The 19617-nt window shown below is 33.6% G+C and overlaps 1 protein-coding gene and 1 pseudogene across 1 annotated transcript; both read left to right on the forward strand.

The window, feature by feature from the left end:
• The first annotated feature begins 2574 nt into the window (after nt 1–2574).
• On the forward strand, nt 2575–13984 carry LOC120076041 (serpin-ZX-like; annotated as a pseudogene).
• A 1119-nt stretch (nt 13985–15103) lies between these two features.
• On the forward strand, nt 15104–17243 carry SERPIN1 (Serine protease inhibitor (SERPIN) family protein). Its single transcript, XM_039030695.2, has 2 exons — nt 15104–15644; nt 16291–17243. Exons 1-2 carry the CDS (start codon nt 15255–15257, stop codon nt 17074–17076), a joined length of 1176 nt encoding a protein of 391 aa, XP_038886623.1. The 5' UTR covers nt 15104–15254; the 3' UTR covers nt 17077–17243.
• Nucleotides 17244–19617: the final 2374 nt, after the last annotated feature.

Consider the following 19617-nt stretch of genomic DNA (forward strand, 5'->3'; position numbering starts at 1 on the left):
TTGGAAAAAATTCAAGAAACGCATAATTATATTCTTCAACAATTTTCAAAAAACCATCAAGAGTTACATTTAATCATTCAAGAAGAAGAAAAACTCATCCAAATGGGTTGTGAATTGTGCAAAAAATGAACAGAGTAGAAAAAAATAAAAATCAATTGAAGGCAAGTAGAATAAGGAAGGTAGAAAGATTAAAGAGGAGCTTGTGTTGGAAGAAGAAAAAAATCAATGGAACTAACACCAAGGTTGCTCAATTCGAACCAAATGATGAGGAACAATTAATCGATGAAATTAATGATGAAGGTGTTGATGAAGATGAAGCAACTACAAAGAATGTATCTATTTGGTCAGATCACTTAAATGAGGCATGTAACCAACCATAGCTACCTCAATCGCAAAAGAATGGAGCAGAAATTAGCCTTGACCACCGAGAAGGACAACAAGAGAATCAACAACAATAATGGTCTGTAAGAAATGTCCAAGATTTACCAAAAATCTTTTGAGAACAACCAAGATCAAGGTTATATATGAGGAAATATTAGAAGTATGTGAATTCTTTAAGTTTGAAAGAAAAGAATATTCATGAGCAACCTAATTTCAAGATGAAAAATTTAGCACATAATTAAAACTTCTATGAAAAAAATCTGTTAGGAATTTGTTGTAAAAGCATAAGGAAACATTAACTTATAAATAAAGTTTTAAACTCAGAAAAAATTACTTAGAAAAACTAAGAATCAAAGAGTATTGAGAGAAAACTCATCTTGAGAGAATTTGTAAAATTTCTTCTTGTAATCTCTTAAGTATATCACTGCTCCCAACATAATGGATGTAGATCCTTTGTGATTGAATCACTTTAAAATCTTTGTCTCATTGCTTCTTTCCTTCTTCTCTGAATTGAAACCATCTCTACCATTTCATCGTCTTCAAAAGCTCCCACGAATACCATATCCTCCTCTTTCTTCTCCTTTGCATGTCTGTAAGAGCAACAAAAAGAAAGAAGATTAATTGAGGTAATTTCCTAAAAATGTGTCTATAGAAGTGTAAATAAAAGCACATATACACATGTCAACTTCAAAATTGGTATTAGAGCTTTGAAAATTCAAGAAAGCTTCAAGACTAACTTTCTTGATCAAGAAAATGGTCGTCGCACGCTATGATATAGAAAAATTTGATGGAAAGGGAGATTTTGCTTTATGAAATGCTAAAATAAGAGCTATTCTTGATCAACACATTAAAGCTCTTATGTGAAGGAACTTGTGAAGGTTCCAGAGTGAAAACGTGGAGATCGGTCCAAGTTTTATATTCATAGAATCAAAATTACATAATACAAACATTATGCACCTTGACGGAACAATGGGAGATTTTTTATATACCTTGACGGATAATCTCTCGTGTTGTCTAGCTTGGACGTTAAACTCATTGCTTTTTGGGAGGTAACCCAAGCTTTTATTTTCTTTTAGATGTTTTAGCTTATTTTATTATTTTTATTTTTAGTTCAACGCTCATAGTTTGGACTCTTATATTTTTCGAGTCTATGTATTACAAAAGCCCTCAAATAAAGCAGTATTTTGCAAGCCTGACACACGTAGATTACTTCACTAATCAGGCCAGTTTCGCTTACTCCCTTTACTTTATTTTATTGCATTGAGGACAATACATGTTTCTAAGTTTGGGGTGGGGGAAGTATTACGCACTGTTGCTTTTCTTGTCGTTTTTATCCTGCTATGCATGTTACTTAGAAAAAATTGTCTTATGCATGTTGACCAAATATTTTGAGTGACTGAATTTTGAGGAAAAATTTTTTAATTGAAAAGATGATCTTGTGCTTTAATTGTGAATATGCTGAGCATGTAATGATTGTGATTGCCTATGAGTTATTCTAAATTTGCATGTTAAATGATCTGTTGTGGAAATGGGATGACATACTACTGAATTAAATTATCTTTAAGTCCCACTTTGAGTCTCCCATAGCATGAGCTCGTAGTCACTTTAATTAAGAAACTTTGACTAAAAGTAGGATTGAGTTTAGTATAATTGGTTGTCACCTTGAAAGACCCCACTGGTTAGAGGGTTGATGTGCATGATAGTTTGTAATGTTAGACTAAGAGGAAAAGAAAAGAATATTGTAATTGCCTTTGAAAAAAAAAAAGAGCGTACACTCATGCATTTAAAAGAAAATCCTTTTATTGTTTAAACTTGTCATGTGTATGCATGGATGGGGGTAAAAAAAGTTGCCTTTGCTATGATCAATTAGGACACTTCGGAATCGACTAGGTCGGTTCCTTGCTGTAGATGTGTGAAAGCTAGTGTCCCTAGGTAAAATGATGCAAGTTTAGGGCCCTTTTGTTGTTAAGAAAAAAAGAGAAAAAAAAATAAAAAGATAAGGCACCTTAGTGGACATATTATTCTCTTGAAATGTGTAAATGCTTGATGATTGGTGCATGAGCCAGAGTAAGGAAAAAAGTAAAGAAGCTCTCTTGAACCTAACTTTAGTTCTTGTGTATTGAATTAAAGGTGAGTTGCACACACATACGTGGGAGATGATAAGATTTGGCCTAGAAATCTTTTAATGTTGGGATGTGTATGAAAGTTTCTGCTAATGGATCTAATATGCTTATTTTGAATGATGAGGTTTTGAGTCATTTGCATGCTTGTGTGAATTTTCTTATGATCTTGTTCTTTCTTTGCTCGGGACTAGCAAAGTTCTAAGTTGGTGAAATGCACTCCAAAAGTGCATTCTTTGGGCTTAAAATTTAGTTAGTTTTATGCTTAATATGAGGTCTTTGATGCTTTTTATGTTTAATTGTAGGAAATCAAGCAATTGGATCGAAAGAAGCAATTTTTTAGGATTAATGGCCAAAATACCTCAAGAAGGCCAAAACGTTGACCTAGGGCAATGATCAAGGGTGAAAAAGTGAATGAAAAGTGAAGATTGGAGGCAAGGCAGCGTCACGCGAGTGTTATAACATTGCCTTGCAACGCTGAAGACCCGAGAGCATTTAAAAACAAGGTAGTGTCACAACTCTGCCTTGCAACATTGCAACATTCTAGAAGATAAAGGTGAGTCATGTATAAATCAGCGTCGGTGTTACAACGCTGCGACTGCTGCTTATAAAAGCAGTGTTATGCCGAAATTAAACAGAGAGGCGACTTAGGGCTGATTTTTTATAGCATAATCGATATTGCAGCGAGCCTCCCTTGGGAGAGTGATTCTGGACAAAGGAGGCATTTCGAAGCTTCTGGACAGAGGCGACATCTTGAAGCTTCTGGACAGAGGCGGCATCTCGAAGCTTCAAAGGATCGAAGATTTGAAGAGTTCGTTGGGTTACGATTCCAGATTCGATTGCATCTTCTTCTCTCTTTTCTTTTCTGTTCCTTTGGTTTGGAAAGTCTATGAATGGTCTATGTTTATGCTATAACCATGATTGACTGATTTTTGTTTCTAGAGTGTTGATCTAGTTTTATGGATTGCTCAAACTAAATTGGTTATTTCTTGGATTCGATTTCTGCATAATTATTTTAGCATGCTTATTCTTAATGCTTGCATACAATTGACCATTGTTTGAATGTTCTTTACTTAATGTCTTGCTCGGGAGAGAGGGCGTTAGGTTATATCTAGCATGTTAAACTGTTAATCAAGTATGCATAAGAGTGATAGGAGATTAATAGAGATTGATGATGGAGGAACTTAATGTTGTAACTGATCTAGCAATTGCAAGAGATTGAATTGATGGTTAGTTATTAGAAAGGGTTAAGCTCGAGAGAGGATACCTGGATATAAGATTCCTAGGTTTATAATTTACATGAAATCAATGTAAGGTAAAAATAATTAATTTGGTTAATCCATTTATCGAAATCATACCCTAGGACGTGTCTTTATCTAGTTTTACCCTCGTGTTATCTTTTATTTGCTTTCTAGGAGTAGATTAATTAGACTTTCATCACAGTTCGGTCCTCTAAATAAAATTAGAAGGATCTCTGAATAGCTAAAAGAGTCAAACAATTTCTTAGAGGATGATACTCGGTCTCTTGGTCGTTTTACTATATTATAATTTGACGTGTGTGCTTACGCGGACATACCATCAACCTTGATCCCGGTTTCACCTTCACGGACGCAGCAACCACAATAGAGATGGACCTCTTTTCAGGTACCACCACGAGGAATCCCTCATTATACTCAAGGATGAGGATCGTAGCGGAGTTGTAGACTCGCTATCAATCAATTTTGGGGAAAGAAAGTTTTTCGTTGAGAGAATAACACAATAGAATTTTCACAGAGAACCTCCAGAGCCCAAGACCCTATGTAAAGCTTGAGGAGGAAGAAGAAGACAACCTCTCCATGAAAACGTGGAACTCCCACCACGTAGTGAGAGATCATGAGAGATTAAAGGCGAGGAGGTTACAAAATTACCTTCCTCCCTTATTATTTAATATTTAAATTAACAATAGTTTAAATTTTAAATAAAATAATTAAATAATAGTAAAACCAATTTTATTAATAAAACTATATGTTATATCACATATAACATATAACATATAGTTTATATTATATCACATATAATATACCCTATAGTTTAAAAATCTCTCATATAACCTATCGAATTAATATGAATCATAGTCATATTAGCTCTAACCTATATTTTTTTTATATGAATCATATTCATATAATTAATATTTGAACCATATTCAAATATTTATTTCTCCCATAAAACTTTATATTATAAAGTATCACATACATTATATTAATTATTTCTTATATGAATCATATTCACATAATTTATATTTGAATCATATTCAAATAATTATTTCTCTCATTAAAACTTTATATTATAATGTATCATATATATTATACTAATTATATCTCATATAATTAATTTTATTTAATTAATTTGAACAATTTAAATTAATCTAAAATTAATTCATTCTCATTAATCCTATTTTAGCTAACGAAGGGACCTTATAAACCTACAAATTGAAGCTTCAATGGTACTTGATTAATTAATTAAACTCTGAAGTAAATTAATCAACTTCTATTAACTATCGATCACTCTACTAAAGACCGACAGGTATACTCTCCGCACTATAGATATATTTATGTGTCCATTGAATATAACCAATCAACAGTTTGTTGACCCCTTTACAAATTACTCGCACGTACAACTTGGCCAAAATTTCCATTTTACCCCTTTAGTTACATCTAACTCCTTAAGTACCACTGATCCCTCTAATGAACAATAAGTCATAGTCCAACTATAACTTAACCCTCTCAAATCAGGAGAATGTGAGGCGCCTCATTGTTCAAGCCCTGGAATTAGCCCTTAAAGGAGCAATTTCTTTGCTTACCCTAACAATAAGGAAAGAGTGATTTCTTTCTTGTGTAGCTATGTTCCTAGCTCCCCAATCAGACGAATCCCCAAAATGGTAGACATATTGAGTCAACGAATCTAGCTACTCTTACCCATGCAAATCAAAGGACCGCCTTCATAGGCAGAAGTTCATAATTCACTCACGATTCAGGTCAAGTCACCTATGGTCATCCTGGTGAAATGTAAGTCTCTTCTAGTAACAGTGTTATAAAAAGTGATTATTCATTTTGTGGTCTGGTCTTATACAAACTCTTTGTAAATATACCCTTGCTCGAATGTCTCCACTGTTGGAAATGATGCCCTAAACCCTCGTTGGGTCCTGTAGTTTATAAACACAATATTGAACAAACACTTGTGATGTAATAATATATGATATTTTCTTCACTATTGTCTATGAAACATTGGATGTTTTATTTGCTTTACCACAAACCAATAAACTAAGATCCCTAGTTGTCGTTATAATTTAAGCATGTACGTGGTGACACACAGGTGGATCATGCCTTAAGTGATAACTAAAATGGTCTGTAGTATATGGATATAGGAGGGAAACCTTAACCCAGTAACACTACGGATGTGGCCCGCTTTGAAGAATAGTTACAAGTGTTGTGACTTGCTACAGATGGTCTGATCTTGATCATTCATATGGAGACATGCGAGCGGAGGCGTCCTATATAAAGGAGTTTCTATAAGACCGGACCACGAAGTGTTATAATCTCGTTATATAACACCATTCATGACAGAGACTTCAATTCACTAGGATGACCATATGTAACATGACCTCAATCCTGAGTGAGTTGCGAACTCCTGCCTTTGAGGGCGATCCTTTGATTTGAATGAGTGCGAGTGGCCAGATCGTCGACTCAAACATACCACTTTGGGGATTCGTCTGATTTGGGAGCTAGGAACTCAGCTACACAAGATGAAATTCACTCTTTCCCCAAAGCAGGGGTAAGTAGATAGATTGCTCACTCAAGGGCTGAATCCAGGGCTTGAACGATGTGGCGCCACACACCTTCTCATGGCCCGAGAGGTGTCCACACATAGTAGGACTATGCTGTATTGTTCATTAGAGGGATCAGTGGTACTTAAGGAGTTAGATGTAACTATAGGGGAAAAACAGTAAATTGGTCCAGCTGTACTTACGAGCATCTGTGAAGGGTTATCGTACTGTTGATTGGTTATATCCGATGGACACATAAAATATCTGTGGTGAGAAGAGTGCAGCTGTCGGTCTTTAGTAGAATGCCTGCCAGTTAACAGATGGTGGATCTCATGGCTAAAGAGTTTAGTAAGCTATCCACGTACCGTTGGAGCTTCAAGCCACAGGTCCATAAAGTCCCCTTGGTAGCTCAATGGATTCAAGTTGAGAATCAGTTTTTGGGTCAGTTTGAGTGTTCAAATTGACAAGAGAGACTTTGATTATATATGATATAATTAAATGGGTCAATTATATGAGATACATTAATTGGAGGAAAAGGATATAAATATGATTTATATCTAGTGGAGGAGAGAATGACTATATTATGAGATAAATGTTGGTTTTTCTCCATAATTGCACAAGATAGCGGAACTGAAGGATAAAATGAAAATAGTTTTCATTTTGCAAAAAAAATCAGACAATCTCTTCACGATTAAGTACACTGCCCATCGTCTAGTAAGCGAGAGCCTACACAATAGCTCAAGTTGTCCTAAACGATCGTGTACACGCGTGGATTACCTAAACGATCGTATAGTCTTTTCTAAGCAATCATGCGCCCGAGCGATTTTACTAAATGATCGTCTAAACGATCAGCCCCAATTTACTACACGATCGTGTACCTTTTACTAAACGATCAAGCATCCATCTATGCGATAGACTTCATATTTCTCCCACTTGCTTGGTCATGGTAAAAGATCGTTGTTTCTTCATCCCCTTTACCAAATCCAACAGAGCCCATACCTCATCGTTCTTACTCCAAGAATACCGAGGTTTCCAAGTGGTTGTGTCATCTTTTCTGCCTGTTTCTTAGAAGACCGTTCGATGGTAGACGACGGCGTGATTTGGTGGGCGATAGACTTGGCAATCTCAACAACAATGAGAGTTGTCGTTTCTTGACAAGAGCGAGATTAAAGAGAAGAAGAGTTCTTCAACTGGTATGTCCCTCGCTCCTTTGTTGTGTAAGTTTGAAAAACATGTCGTAATTTGTTGTTAAATGCATAATTTGTCTGTTTGTTTGTGAATGCGGTATTTCTGTCACAATAAATTTGGAACGATCTCGCTTCTGCTCATAGGTACTCTTTGATAAGAGTTCCTTCATCCACATGAATGATCAGGATCATATCATTTGTAGCACTTTACAACACTTGTAATAACTACAAAGCGAGCAGTATCTGTAGTATCACAAGAATAAGGTACCCAGCCTTATCCATCTACTACAAACCATTCAGGTTATCGTTTAAACATTATCCACTTGTATGTCTCTACATACAAGCTTAAGCTTCATCTAATAACCTTGGATCTTAGTTTATTGGTTTTTGGTTAATGCAACTAAATGTCAAAAAAAATAACACTTATTTTATTAAATAAATAATATGTTTGTACAAATACAATTCATAAACTACAAGACCACAAGATTTGTAAACTATAGGTTATATATAATAAACTATAGGTTGATAATTTAAAGTCTATGGTGTGTGAATTGAAGAAATCCATCTATGATCTTAAGCAAGCTTCTCGTCAATGGTAGCGCAAATTCCATGAAGTAATAACCTTTAGTTTTGAGGTGAATATAGTGAAAGATTATGTATATCACAAGTTCAATGGAAGTAAATCAATCTTTCTGGTGTTTTATGTCGATGACATATCCATAGCAAGTAATGATGTAGGTTTATTGCATGATACTAAGAGGTTTATCAAAAGGAATTTTAAGATGAAGGATTTTGATGATGCTTCTTTTGTATTAGGAATTGAAATACTACGAGTTCATTCTCAAGGTATTTTGAGATTCTCATAAAAGAACAACATTAAAAAGATTTTGAGTAGAATTGGCATGAAAGGTTATACACCAAGAGATACCCTATCATTAAAGATGATAAATTTCATTTAGGTCAATGCCCCAAGACTGTACTCGAGACTAAGGAGATGCAAAAGGTTCCCAACGCATTGATTGTTGGAAGTTTAATGTACGTTCAAGTATGTACACATTCAGATATTGCGTTCATAGTTGGAGTGTTAGGTAGATATATGAGTAACCTGGGGATGGATTATTGAAAAACAGGCAAACGGGTGATAACTTGTAGAAATACAAGTTATTGTAGCCTTTTACTTAAAATAATGAGGTTAAATAAGCTAAATATGTGATAATAATACTAGGAATTCATGCTTAAAATTATACTTGCATTGAGCTACACCTAAAATCCTTATTGACCACAAATCATGAGTTAACACTATGCCAAAGTGTATACTTTGCAGTTGATTGCAGGATCTTTCCCCATGCGCCGAACTCCTATCCGATGAACAAATAATTGATCGCATGTCTTGAGATCTCTAACAAAATCCCGGTGGATATTTTTTTATTGATTCAGAATGTTGACCATGATAGCAGCACTAACATTCTCACCAACCTAGTCAGAGATGGTGACTATCCATTGCATGATCTCCAAAGTCGTCAACGGATGGCTCTATAAATAGAGCCTTGACGAGCATGACAAGGTATGGAGATTTTGCTTGAGAACATCCTTAGACACGATACTTACACCACAAGCAAAGAACGCAACCGAGAGTATTTCTGAGATCTTCAACTTCCAAACTCCCTTCCGACTTACCACCGAAACTTCACTGGAGCAAAGAGCTTGAGAGAGCCTTTTTCCACAACATTCTTGCCACTAGTCACCAGCAACCTTGACACTACATCTGTTGGAAGCAAGAAATTGTTGAACCTTTCCGTTGTTTTCTTCTTATCTTTCACTGTTGTATTGCATTGTGACTTTAAGAGATTACTCATTTTGTAAACAATAATTCTATTTCTATCTATATATCATCATGACTACTTCCATTATCTCCTCTATCTTTGCCATCACTTTTTCATTTATCATGAGTAACTAATTTTCACAGGGTAAAAGGGAAGTTTAATGCTATGAGCTAAGTTGAATCTTTAAGGGTTAATCCTGTTTGCTTAGTGGATGATTATATAAATACTTGCCTATGATGATCACTCATTGAGTCAAGTAGCTATAACCAACTGCCCGAGAGAGTAAGTAGTTGTGGATCTCATTAAGTAAAATAAGAAGTGTTTCTAAAGATAAAAATAATCTTATGCTCAACGTAACATCATTTGTGCGTCAAAGAGATATGACAAATGTGGCTGGCCACCGAGAGGTGTGCGATGAATAGATGTTGCGAGCCTGAATTTCCCTGAAGCTAAACCTAGGAACTTGGCATTAACTTCCCCTTAACCCTACTTTCCCCATACATTTTTATTACACATTAAAGCTCCTGCTTCCTTAAAGATTCTCATAATTAGTCTTCAAGTGTTCACTACCTGTTTAGTTGGTTTAATCACATTATTTATAATCGTATGCTTCTTTCTTTCTTTTTCTCTGCTATATTCATTTAGTCTTCGCTGCAAATGCATTACTTTACAATCATTTTTTGTTACAAGTTCCTGAGTTCGACCTCGGTTCATATCGAGAAACTTATAGCTTGTTATATTTGGCAAGTTATAAGAAAACTTGTGATAAACACATACTTAGCTACAACTAGGCACATAGATAGATCAACACATAGTTATTCCCACACAGTTTTACACATAACAAAGCATACAGGTTTCAAACCAACAACGGGTTATGAGGTATTTATAGAGGAAAAAAGATTATATGCTCACTTATCGAAGATCAGAAGTTTTGGCGATCATTGGGTATTCTAATTTCGATCATGTTGGATGCCAAGACACTTTGTAATCCACTTCAGGCTATATCTTCATGTTAGCTAGAGGAGCTATATCCTAGAAAAGTGTTAAACATGAAGGAATTCTAATGGGAGAGAACCTTGAACGGAAGCGGATCAACCAAATTCCATTTTTATTGAATATAAAATTTTATAGTAAACAAGATATGCATTTAATTATAAATTACAACATGCTTTAGAAAAAGTTTTAAGAAACCTCACCTTTGAAGACCTTTTCTTCACGTTTTCCCTCGAACAAATCACAGACCTTTGAAGACCTCTTCTTCACGTTTAGTAAAAGGTGCACGATCGTATAGTAAAAGGGGCTTGATCATTTAGACAATCGTTTAGTAAAATGCTTGGGCACGGCGATCGCTTAAAAAAAGCTAGACGATCGTTTAGGTAAGACTATGCAATCGTTTAGGAAAAGCATGCGTATACACGATCGTTTAGTAAACTTTGAGCTATCGTGTATGCTCTCGTTTGCTAGGCGATGGGTTGTGTACTAATTGGGGAGCGATGATCTAATCTGCTTACAAAATGAAAACCATTTTCATTTTATCCTTCATTTACGAAAACTGATTGCAACCTCCCACTATCTCATTCGGTTACGGAGAAAAAACTGCCAACAATTATCTTATAATTGTTTAATTAAAAAATTAAATATAATTATATTATATTTATAAACTATGGTTTAATATCACATCATATGCAACATATGAACCATAGTCCTTTTCTCCTCCACTAGATATAAATCATATTTATATCCTTTTCCTCCAATTAATGTATCTCATACATCATGTCAACCATATCATATATAATTGATCACTTCAATCATATCATATATAATCAAACTCCCTCTTGTCAATTTGAACACTTCAAACTGACCCAAAAACTTATTCTCAACTTGAATCTATTGAGCTACCAAGGAGACCTTATGGACCTATGACTCGAAGCTCCAACGGTACGTGAATAGCTAAATAAACTCTTTAGCCACGAGATCCACCATCTGTTAACTGCCAGGCATTCCACTAAAGACCGACAGTTGTACTCTTATCACCACAGTTATATTTTTGTGTTCATCGGATATAACCAATCAATAGTACGATAACCCTTCACAGATGCTCGTAAGTACAGTTGGGCCAATTTACCGTTTTGTCCCTATAGTTACATCTAACTCCTTAAGTACCACTAATCCCTCTAATGAACAATACAACATAGTCTTACTATGTGTAGACACCTCTTGGACCATGAGAAGGTATGTGGCGCCACATCGTTCAAGCCCCAGAATCAACCTTTAAGGGAGCAATCTATCTACTTACCCCTGCTTTGGGGAATGAGTGAATTCCATCTTGTGTAGCTGAGTTTTCAACTCCCAAATCAAACGAATTGCCAAAGTGGTAGGTTTGAGTTGGTGATCTGGCCACTCGCATCCATGCAAATCAAATGACCGCCTTCAAAGGCAGGAGTTCCTAACTCATTCAGGATTGAGGTCATGTTACCTATGGTCATCCTAATAAAGTGAAGTCTCTGTCATGAACGACGTTATATAATGAGACTATAACACTTCGTGCTCCGGTCTTATAAAAACTCCTTTGTATAGGACGCCCCCGCTCGCATGTCTGCACATGAATGATCAGGATTAGACCATCTGTAGCAAGTCACAACACTTGTAACTATTCTATAAAGCGGGCCGCATTCGTAGCTAGATAAGGTTTCCTTCCTATATTCATATACTACCGACCATTTTGGTTATCACTTAAGACATGATCCACCTGTATGTCTCCACATACATGCTTAAGTTATAACAACAACCAGGGATCTTAGTTTATTGGTTTGTGGTAAAGCAATTAAGACATCCAATGTTTCATAGACAATAGTGAAAAAAATATCATATATTATTACATCACAAGCGTTTGTTCAATACAGTGCTTACAAACTACAGAACCCAACGAGAGTTTAGGGCATCAACTCCAACAGAAACTATCATCAATCTCTTAATGGAATCTAGTATGTTTAATATTCTTGACAATTTGATATGAATGATCCTAGAGTTAATCTATTTAAAGTAATTATGTTAACAGAAATAGCCCCACTCGATGCAGTCCTCTTGAAGTTCAGCAATTTTCATCTTCCAAACCAGCGAGGAAGACAAATTTCAAACTAGGAGACAAGCATAGTTGAACAACATCGACAAGTACCTTTGAAGATCACTAGTGGGGAAGGCATCGACTCTTCCAACCACAGGCGTTGAATAATTTTATCAAAAAAATTAATTAGTAATTATATCAATGATAATTAATAAATGTCATGTGTGTCTGGAGGTTATTAGCAAGGCCACTGCCATGTTCTTAACGTTACTATTTAATTTCTTCTAGTGCTTTCAAATTTTTAACCATTTATTAATTTCATACTTTAAAATTTATAACCCTCTAATTTTATTGTTATTCATCCACACATTTAAGTATGGTTTTGAGATTGTGCTTGCAAACGTAAATAACAATAATTATGAGAGAGATAAATTATTAATTAATCAATTTCCAATAATAAACCGCCCCCCAGTGTCAACAAAAGATACAAAGTAGTAGGAGATAATTACACATTGTCCTTTGACCCAACAATCATTTAGGTTTCTTTACTTCTTTTGGGTATTAATTATTTGACAAATATTATTCACTTTAAAAAAAGGGAAAAAAAAGTTCTCATTTGGTTGGTTAAATTAATAAAGGCTAATGAAGTGACTTCAGAAGTGAACTCGTGGGTTGAAAAACACACAAATGGACTCAGCACAAAGATTCTCCCCCTGGATCAGTTACTAATCTCACCAGGGTCCAGACTCATCTTCGCAAATGCACTTTACTTCAACGGCTCTTGGAAACCAAAATTCAAACCTTCAGAAACTCGAAATCAAGAATTCTACCTTCTTGATGGAACCACGATTGAAGTCCCCTCTATGACCAGCCAAAAAGAGCATTATATAGGGCCTTTGATGGCCTCAAAGTTCTTGCATTGTTACGAACGAGGATTCGACCAATATAATCTGACGAGAAAACCTCAAACAATTGATAAATTGATTTTTTAACTAAAATCTCGCAGTCCATCTCGTCATTGTTACGAACGAGGATTCGACCAATATAATCTGACGAGAAAACCTCAAACAATTGATAAATTGATTTTTTAACTAAAATCTCGCAGTCAATCTCGTCCGAGATGGACCAAGAAAAACTATTTTAACTAGTTTTGTGAAAACCTAACCGTGCTATTTTTGACAATTTCCTTATATCTTTCTCCTAGATGTCATGATGGATTGCCATCTTTAATTCAAAAACTATATTCTCGATCTAGGTTCATCGCCACCATATTCAACACAACCGAGTTCGAGTCGGCAAATTCAACGTCCCAAAATTTAAATTTTCTTTTGGCCTTAGAAGTTTCTGATGTCTAGAAAGGATTTTGATTGGCATTATCTTTGGCTAGGTTGTTAGAAATGGTAGACTTTGAAAGAACAAGTCGAGAGCTTTACGTTTCGTATATATTTCATAATTCATTTGTTGAGGTTAATGAAGAAGGTACAGACGAAGCTACTACCGTTTCGACTGTTGTTGTAGAATTGCAATATTCTTGTTTGCTATTAGAGAAGACAGGACAGAAACTCTGCTTTTTGTTGAGCAGGGTAGTAAATCCTCTTAACCTCTAGAAATTTACATGATATAATTAAATTAAGTCGATCAGAATCGGTTTTCCAATCAAACCGTTGTCGAGCCGACTATAATGGTTCAATAAATGTTTAAACCTACCTCAACCGTCGAGGAGCAAAAGTTGATCAGTCGATTGGTTCTAGTGGGTCATCGGCTAGTAGATGTTCAAACCCCTCTCCTACTCTGACCGATCGACTTCGGTTCAATTAGTCAGCTCGATTTTTCGGTCTATCATGCTCACCCCTAATATTAAGTACTCAACATTCATCTCATAAATTTTACTACTATGTCAATGTATGTAAATGTAAGTATGTAATAATAATATTTTTCTATAATAATATTTTTCTTCAAGAAAAAGTTTGTAATAATGTAATAATAATAAGATGTTGTTGTACTTGAGCCATGTTCTTTTTAAATCGAAGATTCAAATCTCTCCTATACTATTTATTGCACTAAAAAATATAGGATTCAATTTGTTATTATTTCTTTTACTATATGTGGAGTGAGAGAATCGAATCTCTCACATCAAGATATAATACAAGTCCTATGCTAGTTGAACTATATTCATTTTGGCATAACAACTCATTTGTTCAACAAATTACATCATCAATAAAAAATTGAAATATTCAACATTTCTATCTCCTCACATGTTATAGACTAAAAAATAATTGAATATCTTATCACAAAACCATATTAAATTACAAGTTTAGTCTTATGAACTTGAGTCAAATACATTTTTTTTACCTTAATTTCATATTTTTTTTAAAAAAAAAGTAATGAATTTAATCAATATAAAAGTGAAAGGCTAAAATTATTATACAAAATCTAAAATTTAAATTTATATTTCATTGATGAATTAATTATTAAAAATTTTGAATAAAAGTTAATAGATATCTAATTCTAAGTTTAAGAATCTTGAAACCAAAAAAATACAACCGTCAGACTTTAATTAAGATTCTATAAATATGGATATTTGCAAGTGCATTAATTTTTTTGGTTAAAATTAATGAAAAGATAAAAAGAAATTGAACTGAGAGTAAAGTTTAGGGTTCAAAATTATCTTTTTTCCCAAAAAGAAAAAGATAAAATCTTGAGCGTCACGCGATCATATTCTCCACGCACAACGCACGTGAGATGCTGGTCAAAAGCCAAGCCAGAGTCGGTTCCATGCTTTCATTAAATTCTCAACTACAGAAAGAACAATTGAATTCCAAATTCGCGTTTTCGGTTCATCCATCTCTAACCCATTGATTCTCCGGCTGCCGGAAAATGGACATCAGAGAAACAATCAGAAGCCACGGCGACGTCGCCATAGCCATCACCAAGCACCTTCTCCAAAACGAAGCCAAGGCCTCTAACGTTGTCCTCTCGCCCTTGTCAATCCATGTCGTTCTCAGCCTTATCGCTGCTGGTTCCAAAGGCCCCCCGCTGGATCAACTTCTTTCCTTCCTCAAATCTAACTCCACTGACAACCTCAACTCATTCGCTTCTCAAATCGTAGCCGCGGTCTTCGCCGATGCCTCTCCCAGCGGTGGACCTCGCCTCGCATTTGCCAATGGGGTTTGGATCGATCAATCACTTCCTCTCAAGCCTTCTTTCAAACAGGTTGTTGACACTCTTTATAAAGCTAGGCTCAGCCAAGCCGATTTCAAGACTAAGGTGATTTAATACACTCTTCTTTCTTAGCCTATTTGATTTCGTGCTCATATTGGAATTTAAGGGGAAAATTGGTTGCAAGCTAATTGGAAATCATGTAGGGCTACGTTTTTCTTTTGAGATCTTATGTTCTCTGTTCTATTATAGTTTAAATTGCTCCCTGTTTCTACGGAATTTGTAACCTGACTTAGGACATGAGCAATGTTGATGCTATTCTAGTGTCTAGAGTGAATTTATATGCATGATTGGGAGTGCTTCCTCACTTTTGTTGGGTTTAAAATCACTCCAACGGCCACCTTTGCTCACTCAGAATTAATCTAATGTTTAATCTTACATTTTTAAATGTAATTTTCATATATTCAATATTGGTTTTGAATCATTAAAATTGTTTATATGTTTAATATTAGTTTTGAATCATTGAAATTGTATTCTACGGTGATTTTGAAGATGACAAAAGTGATTTTAACTACGATCACTCCTATATCAGCTTCTTTTATATTTATCACACTTTTACTGCAACAAGGTCTGTTTTTTGAGAAAAAGGGTGTCGTCTATCAAATTTGGTTTCCTCTGCCTCTATTGGATCTTATTTGGCAAGTGTAGTGTATGATGATGATGTTGTTAATCATTTGTTTGGTTGAATTGAAAGGCTGTTGAAGTGACTTCAGAAGTGAACTCATGGGCTGAAAAACAAACTAATGGACTTATCACAGAGGTTCTTCCTCCTGGATCAGTTGATAGTCTCTCTAAGCTCATCCTTGCTAATGCACTCTACTTCAAAGGGGAATGGGAAGAGAAATTTGATGCTTCGAAAACAGAGAAACAAGATTTCTACCTTCTTGATGGGAGTTCAGTGGAGGTGCCCTTTATGACCAGCAAGAATAAGCAATATATAGCTGCTTTTGATGGATTTAAAGTTCTTGGACTGCCATACAAACAAGGATCTGACCCACGTCGTTTTTCTATGTACATCTTTCTCCCAGATTCGAATGATGGATTGCCATCTTTGATTGAAAGAATAGATTCCCAATCCGAGTTCATCGACCGCCACATTCCATATGAAAAACTTAAAGTGGGTGAATTCAAGATTCCAAAGTTCAAAATTTCTTTTGGGGTTGAAGTTTCCAATGTTTTGAAGGGGTTAGGATTGGTGTTACCTTTCTCTGAAGGAGGTTTGTTAGAAATGGTGGAGTCTCCAGTGGCTCAAGGCCTTCATGTTTCAAAAATATTCCATAAGTCATTCATTGAGGTTAATGAAGAAGGCACAGAAGCTGCAGCTGCTACGGCTGCTGTCATCAGATTGAGGGCTTTCCTTCCTGTAGACATAATCGACTTTGTTGCCAACCACCCGTTCTTGTATGCGATCAGGGAAGACAAGACAGGATCTTTGCTTTTCATTGGGCAGGTGCTAAACCCTCTTGGAGGATCAACCTAAATAACTGCAAGAATGTAGTCACACTTAACTTTTTGCTGCTAGTTGTAGTAGACATATCAAAGGCATTTTTTAGCATGTTCTTTGATTATTATATGTATTATCTATGACATGTTTGATATGGTATGAGAGTGACTATATGTATTATCTATGACATGTTCTTTGATTTCTATTTGTTTGTCATCACTTTATTCCTCTTCTTTCTTTTCTTTTACTTTTTGTATATGTTTTCTTTCTTATTATTTTTTTCTCAACATCGCGAAAAAAACATTAACAAATAAAAAATATGTAAGTCCTCATGTATTTGCTTCAATTCATCATTTATGCAAAAACATTCTACATTTATCTTTTAGGAAATTTTGAATTTTTTTTTTATTTTGATTTACATTTGTTTGTGAACATGTTGTTCCTTTTTTTTTCTTTTGTTTAATTTCTTGTTTCATAAAATTTTTTGTGTACTATTATAGGTATTTTCTTCCTACATTTTTTCTCAACATACACTGCAAAAGCATTATTGCAAAAAAAAAAAAAATAAAAATAAAAATAAAAAATAAAAAATAAAAAAAAATGTAAGTCATCCTTGATATATTTCATTTTTTTCTTTTAATTCACATTAAGGGTCTATTTTGATGGAGGAAAACGTGAGAATGATGAGAAATTTTGAGAGATGAGATTAACTTGTGAAATTTAGGGAAGAGGAAGATATGAAAGGAGAATTGAGAATATTCTGAATGGTTTTTTTAAAAAAATAAAGAACATATTAATATTCTAAAAATTGTAAATATTACTTTAGCCTACTTTATTTTTTCTAAATTCAGAGTATTTTATTTTCTCGGTGTGGAGGAAATTGGGGAGATGAATTAAATTTGAGAAAATTAGGGGAGTGAGCTATGGGGAGAATATTAGTGAAATATTATGTAAAAATTGACTTCCTCATTTTAATTTCAGCTCAATTTTAAAAATTATATCTTCAAATCACAAGTGAGTCATATTTTATATTTATTTTCATCTTAGTTTTAATTTTTCTTGTATTTTTTATATTACGTAATAAATTTATGATTATAACTAATACAAAGTAATTGTTAACCTTCATTGAATTAATGAATGAAATAGAATAAACTATTATGTCTTGAAAATAAGAAATTTATTTTAAAATAATAATAAAAAATAGGCTTTTTCATGACCATAAATATATTGACATAGATATTGAAATTGAAAATTTTGAGATTTGTGGTAGAAAAAAGTGTTTAATATTTTGTATCTATTTTACTATGTTAAATATAATACAAAATTGAAATTGTTTGTAAATAATAATAATAAATAATAATATTTTGTTCCTTTTAAAAGAAATGATTTTTTTTATTATTTTATAGAACAAACAAAAGATTTGAAATAAAAAAAAAATAACTACCCCAGTTATTCAATAAAATTGATAAATAAAACATTTTTTCATATTATAAAATATTGACGTAAATATTAAAATTAGAATTTTGAGATTTGTGGCAAAAAAAGGAATTAATGTTTTATCTTAAAAATTGTAAGTGATGTATCTATTTTAATATTTTAAATATAAAAAATCATTGTAATTTTTTTTAAATAATAACAAGATTGTGTTCCTTTTATTAAAAAAAAATCCATAATTTATAAAACCAACAAAATCTTTGGGAAAAAAAACTACCTCAATTATTCTTACATTTAATAATACAAACAAATAAGACTATCTTTTTCCATACAAAAAAATGTTTTAAGCGAACCTTTTGAAGAGGTTTAAAGAAACAAAACTTATTTTGTGCAAGAAAAAAAAAACAAGGAAAAACTTCTTATTAAATGAAAATACAAATTATACATTTAGGATTTCATAATCTATGGAAAAAAAAAACCATAATATCTTTTATGAAAACAAGGTTTAAATTATATGTATCACATAAATAATCTTAAAACAAAATCTAACACTCTTTAATTACTTTGAATTAAAAATTATAAGATTTCACACACACATATATATATGACAATTGCATATTCCTTTTGTGTATGAAAGTGACTATCACAACAAATATGTAATAACATTAAAATAAAAATTGTTGCATTATATTAAAATATCAAAATATTAACATATTTATTTGATTACTTAATTATGAGTACAATTTTTATTTTAATACTATGTAGAATAATTTTCATGAAAATAATGATAATATGAAAATATTAAAATAAAAATTCTTACATTATAACTATTATTTTTGTTGCAAAAAATTAGAAAAACAATTATCAACTTTTAAAAGGGAAACCACTCGTGATGGGTGATCTTTCAGACAAATTGATATCAATCGATGTTTGCAAACATGTATAATAAATTCATACGTAATAAAATTGCAACTGTGATTAACAAAGAAAAAAAACCTTAGATTGTCCCTCTACGATGTAAATCACGTAATGAGTCAACTCACAAAGGAAAAACCTTAGATTACCAACGAAATACTAAATTCCATTACCATAATGTGAAGATCAATTCAAAAGCAACTAAATTATTATATTATCTAACATTTA

Source organism: Benincasa hispida, chromosome 4 (assembly GCF_027475165.1).
Source record: "Benincasa hispida cultivar pf3 chromosome 4, pf3_genome.v1.1, whole genome shotgun sequence".
Classification (NCBI taxonomy): Eukaryota; Viridiplantae; Streptophyta; class Magnoliopsida; order Cucurbitales; family Cucurbitaceae; genus Benincasa; species Benincasa hispida.

What these genes read in the sequence shown, in the direction of transcription:
- SERPIN1 (XM_039030695.2), top strand. Translation starts at nt 15,255, where the DNA reads ATGGACATCAGAGAAACAATCAGAAGCCACGGCGACGTCGCCATAGCC. An exon ending in AAGCCGATTTCAAGACTAAG is followed by an intron (nt 15,645 to 16,290) that starts GTGATTTAATAC and finishes TTGAATTGAAAG; the next exon opens with GCTGTTGAAGTGACTTCAGA.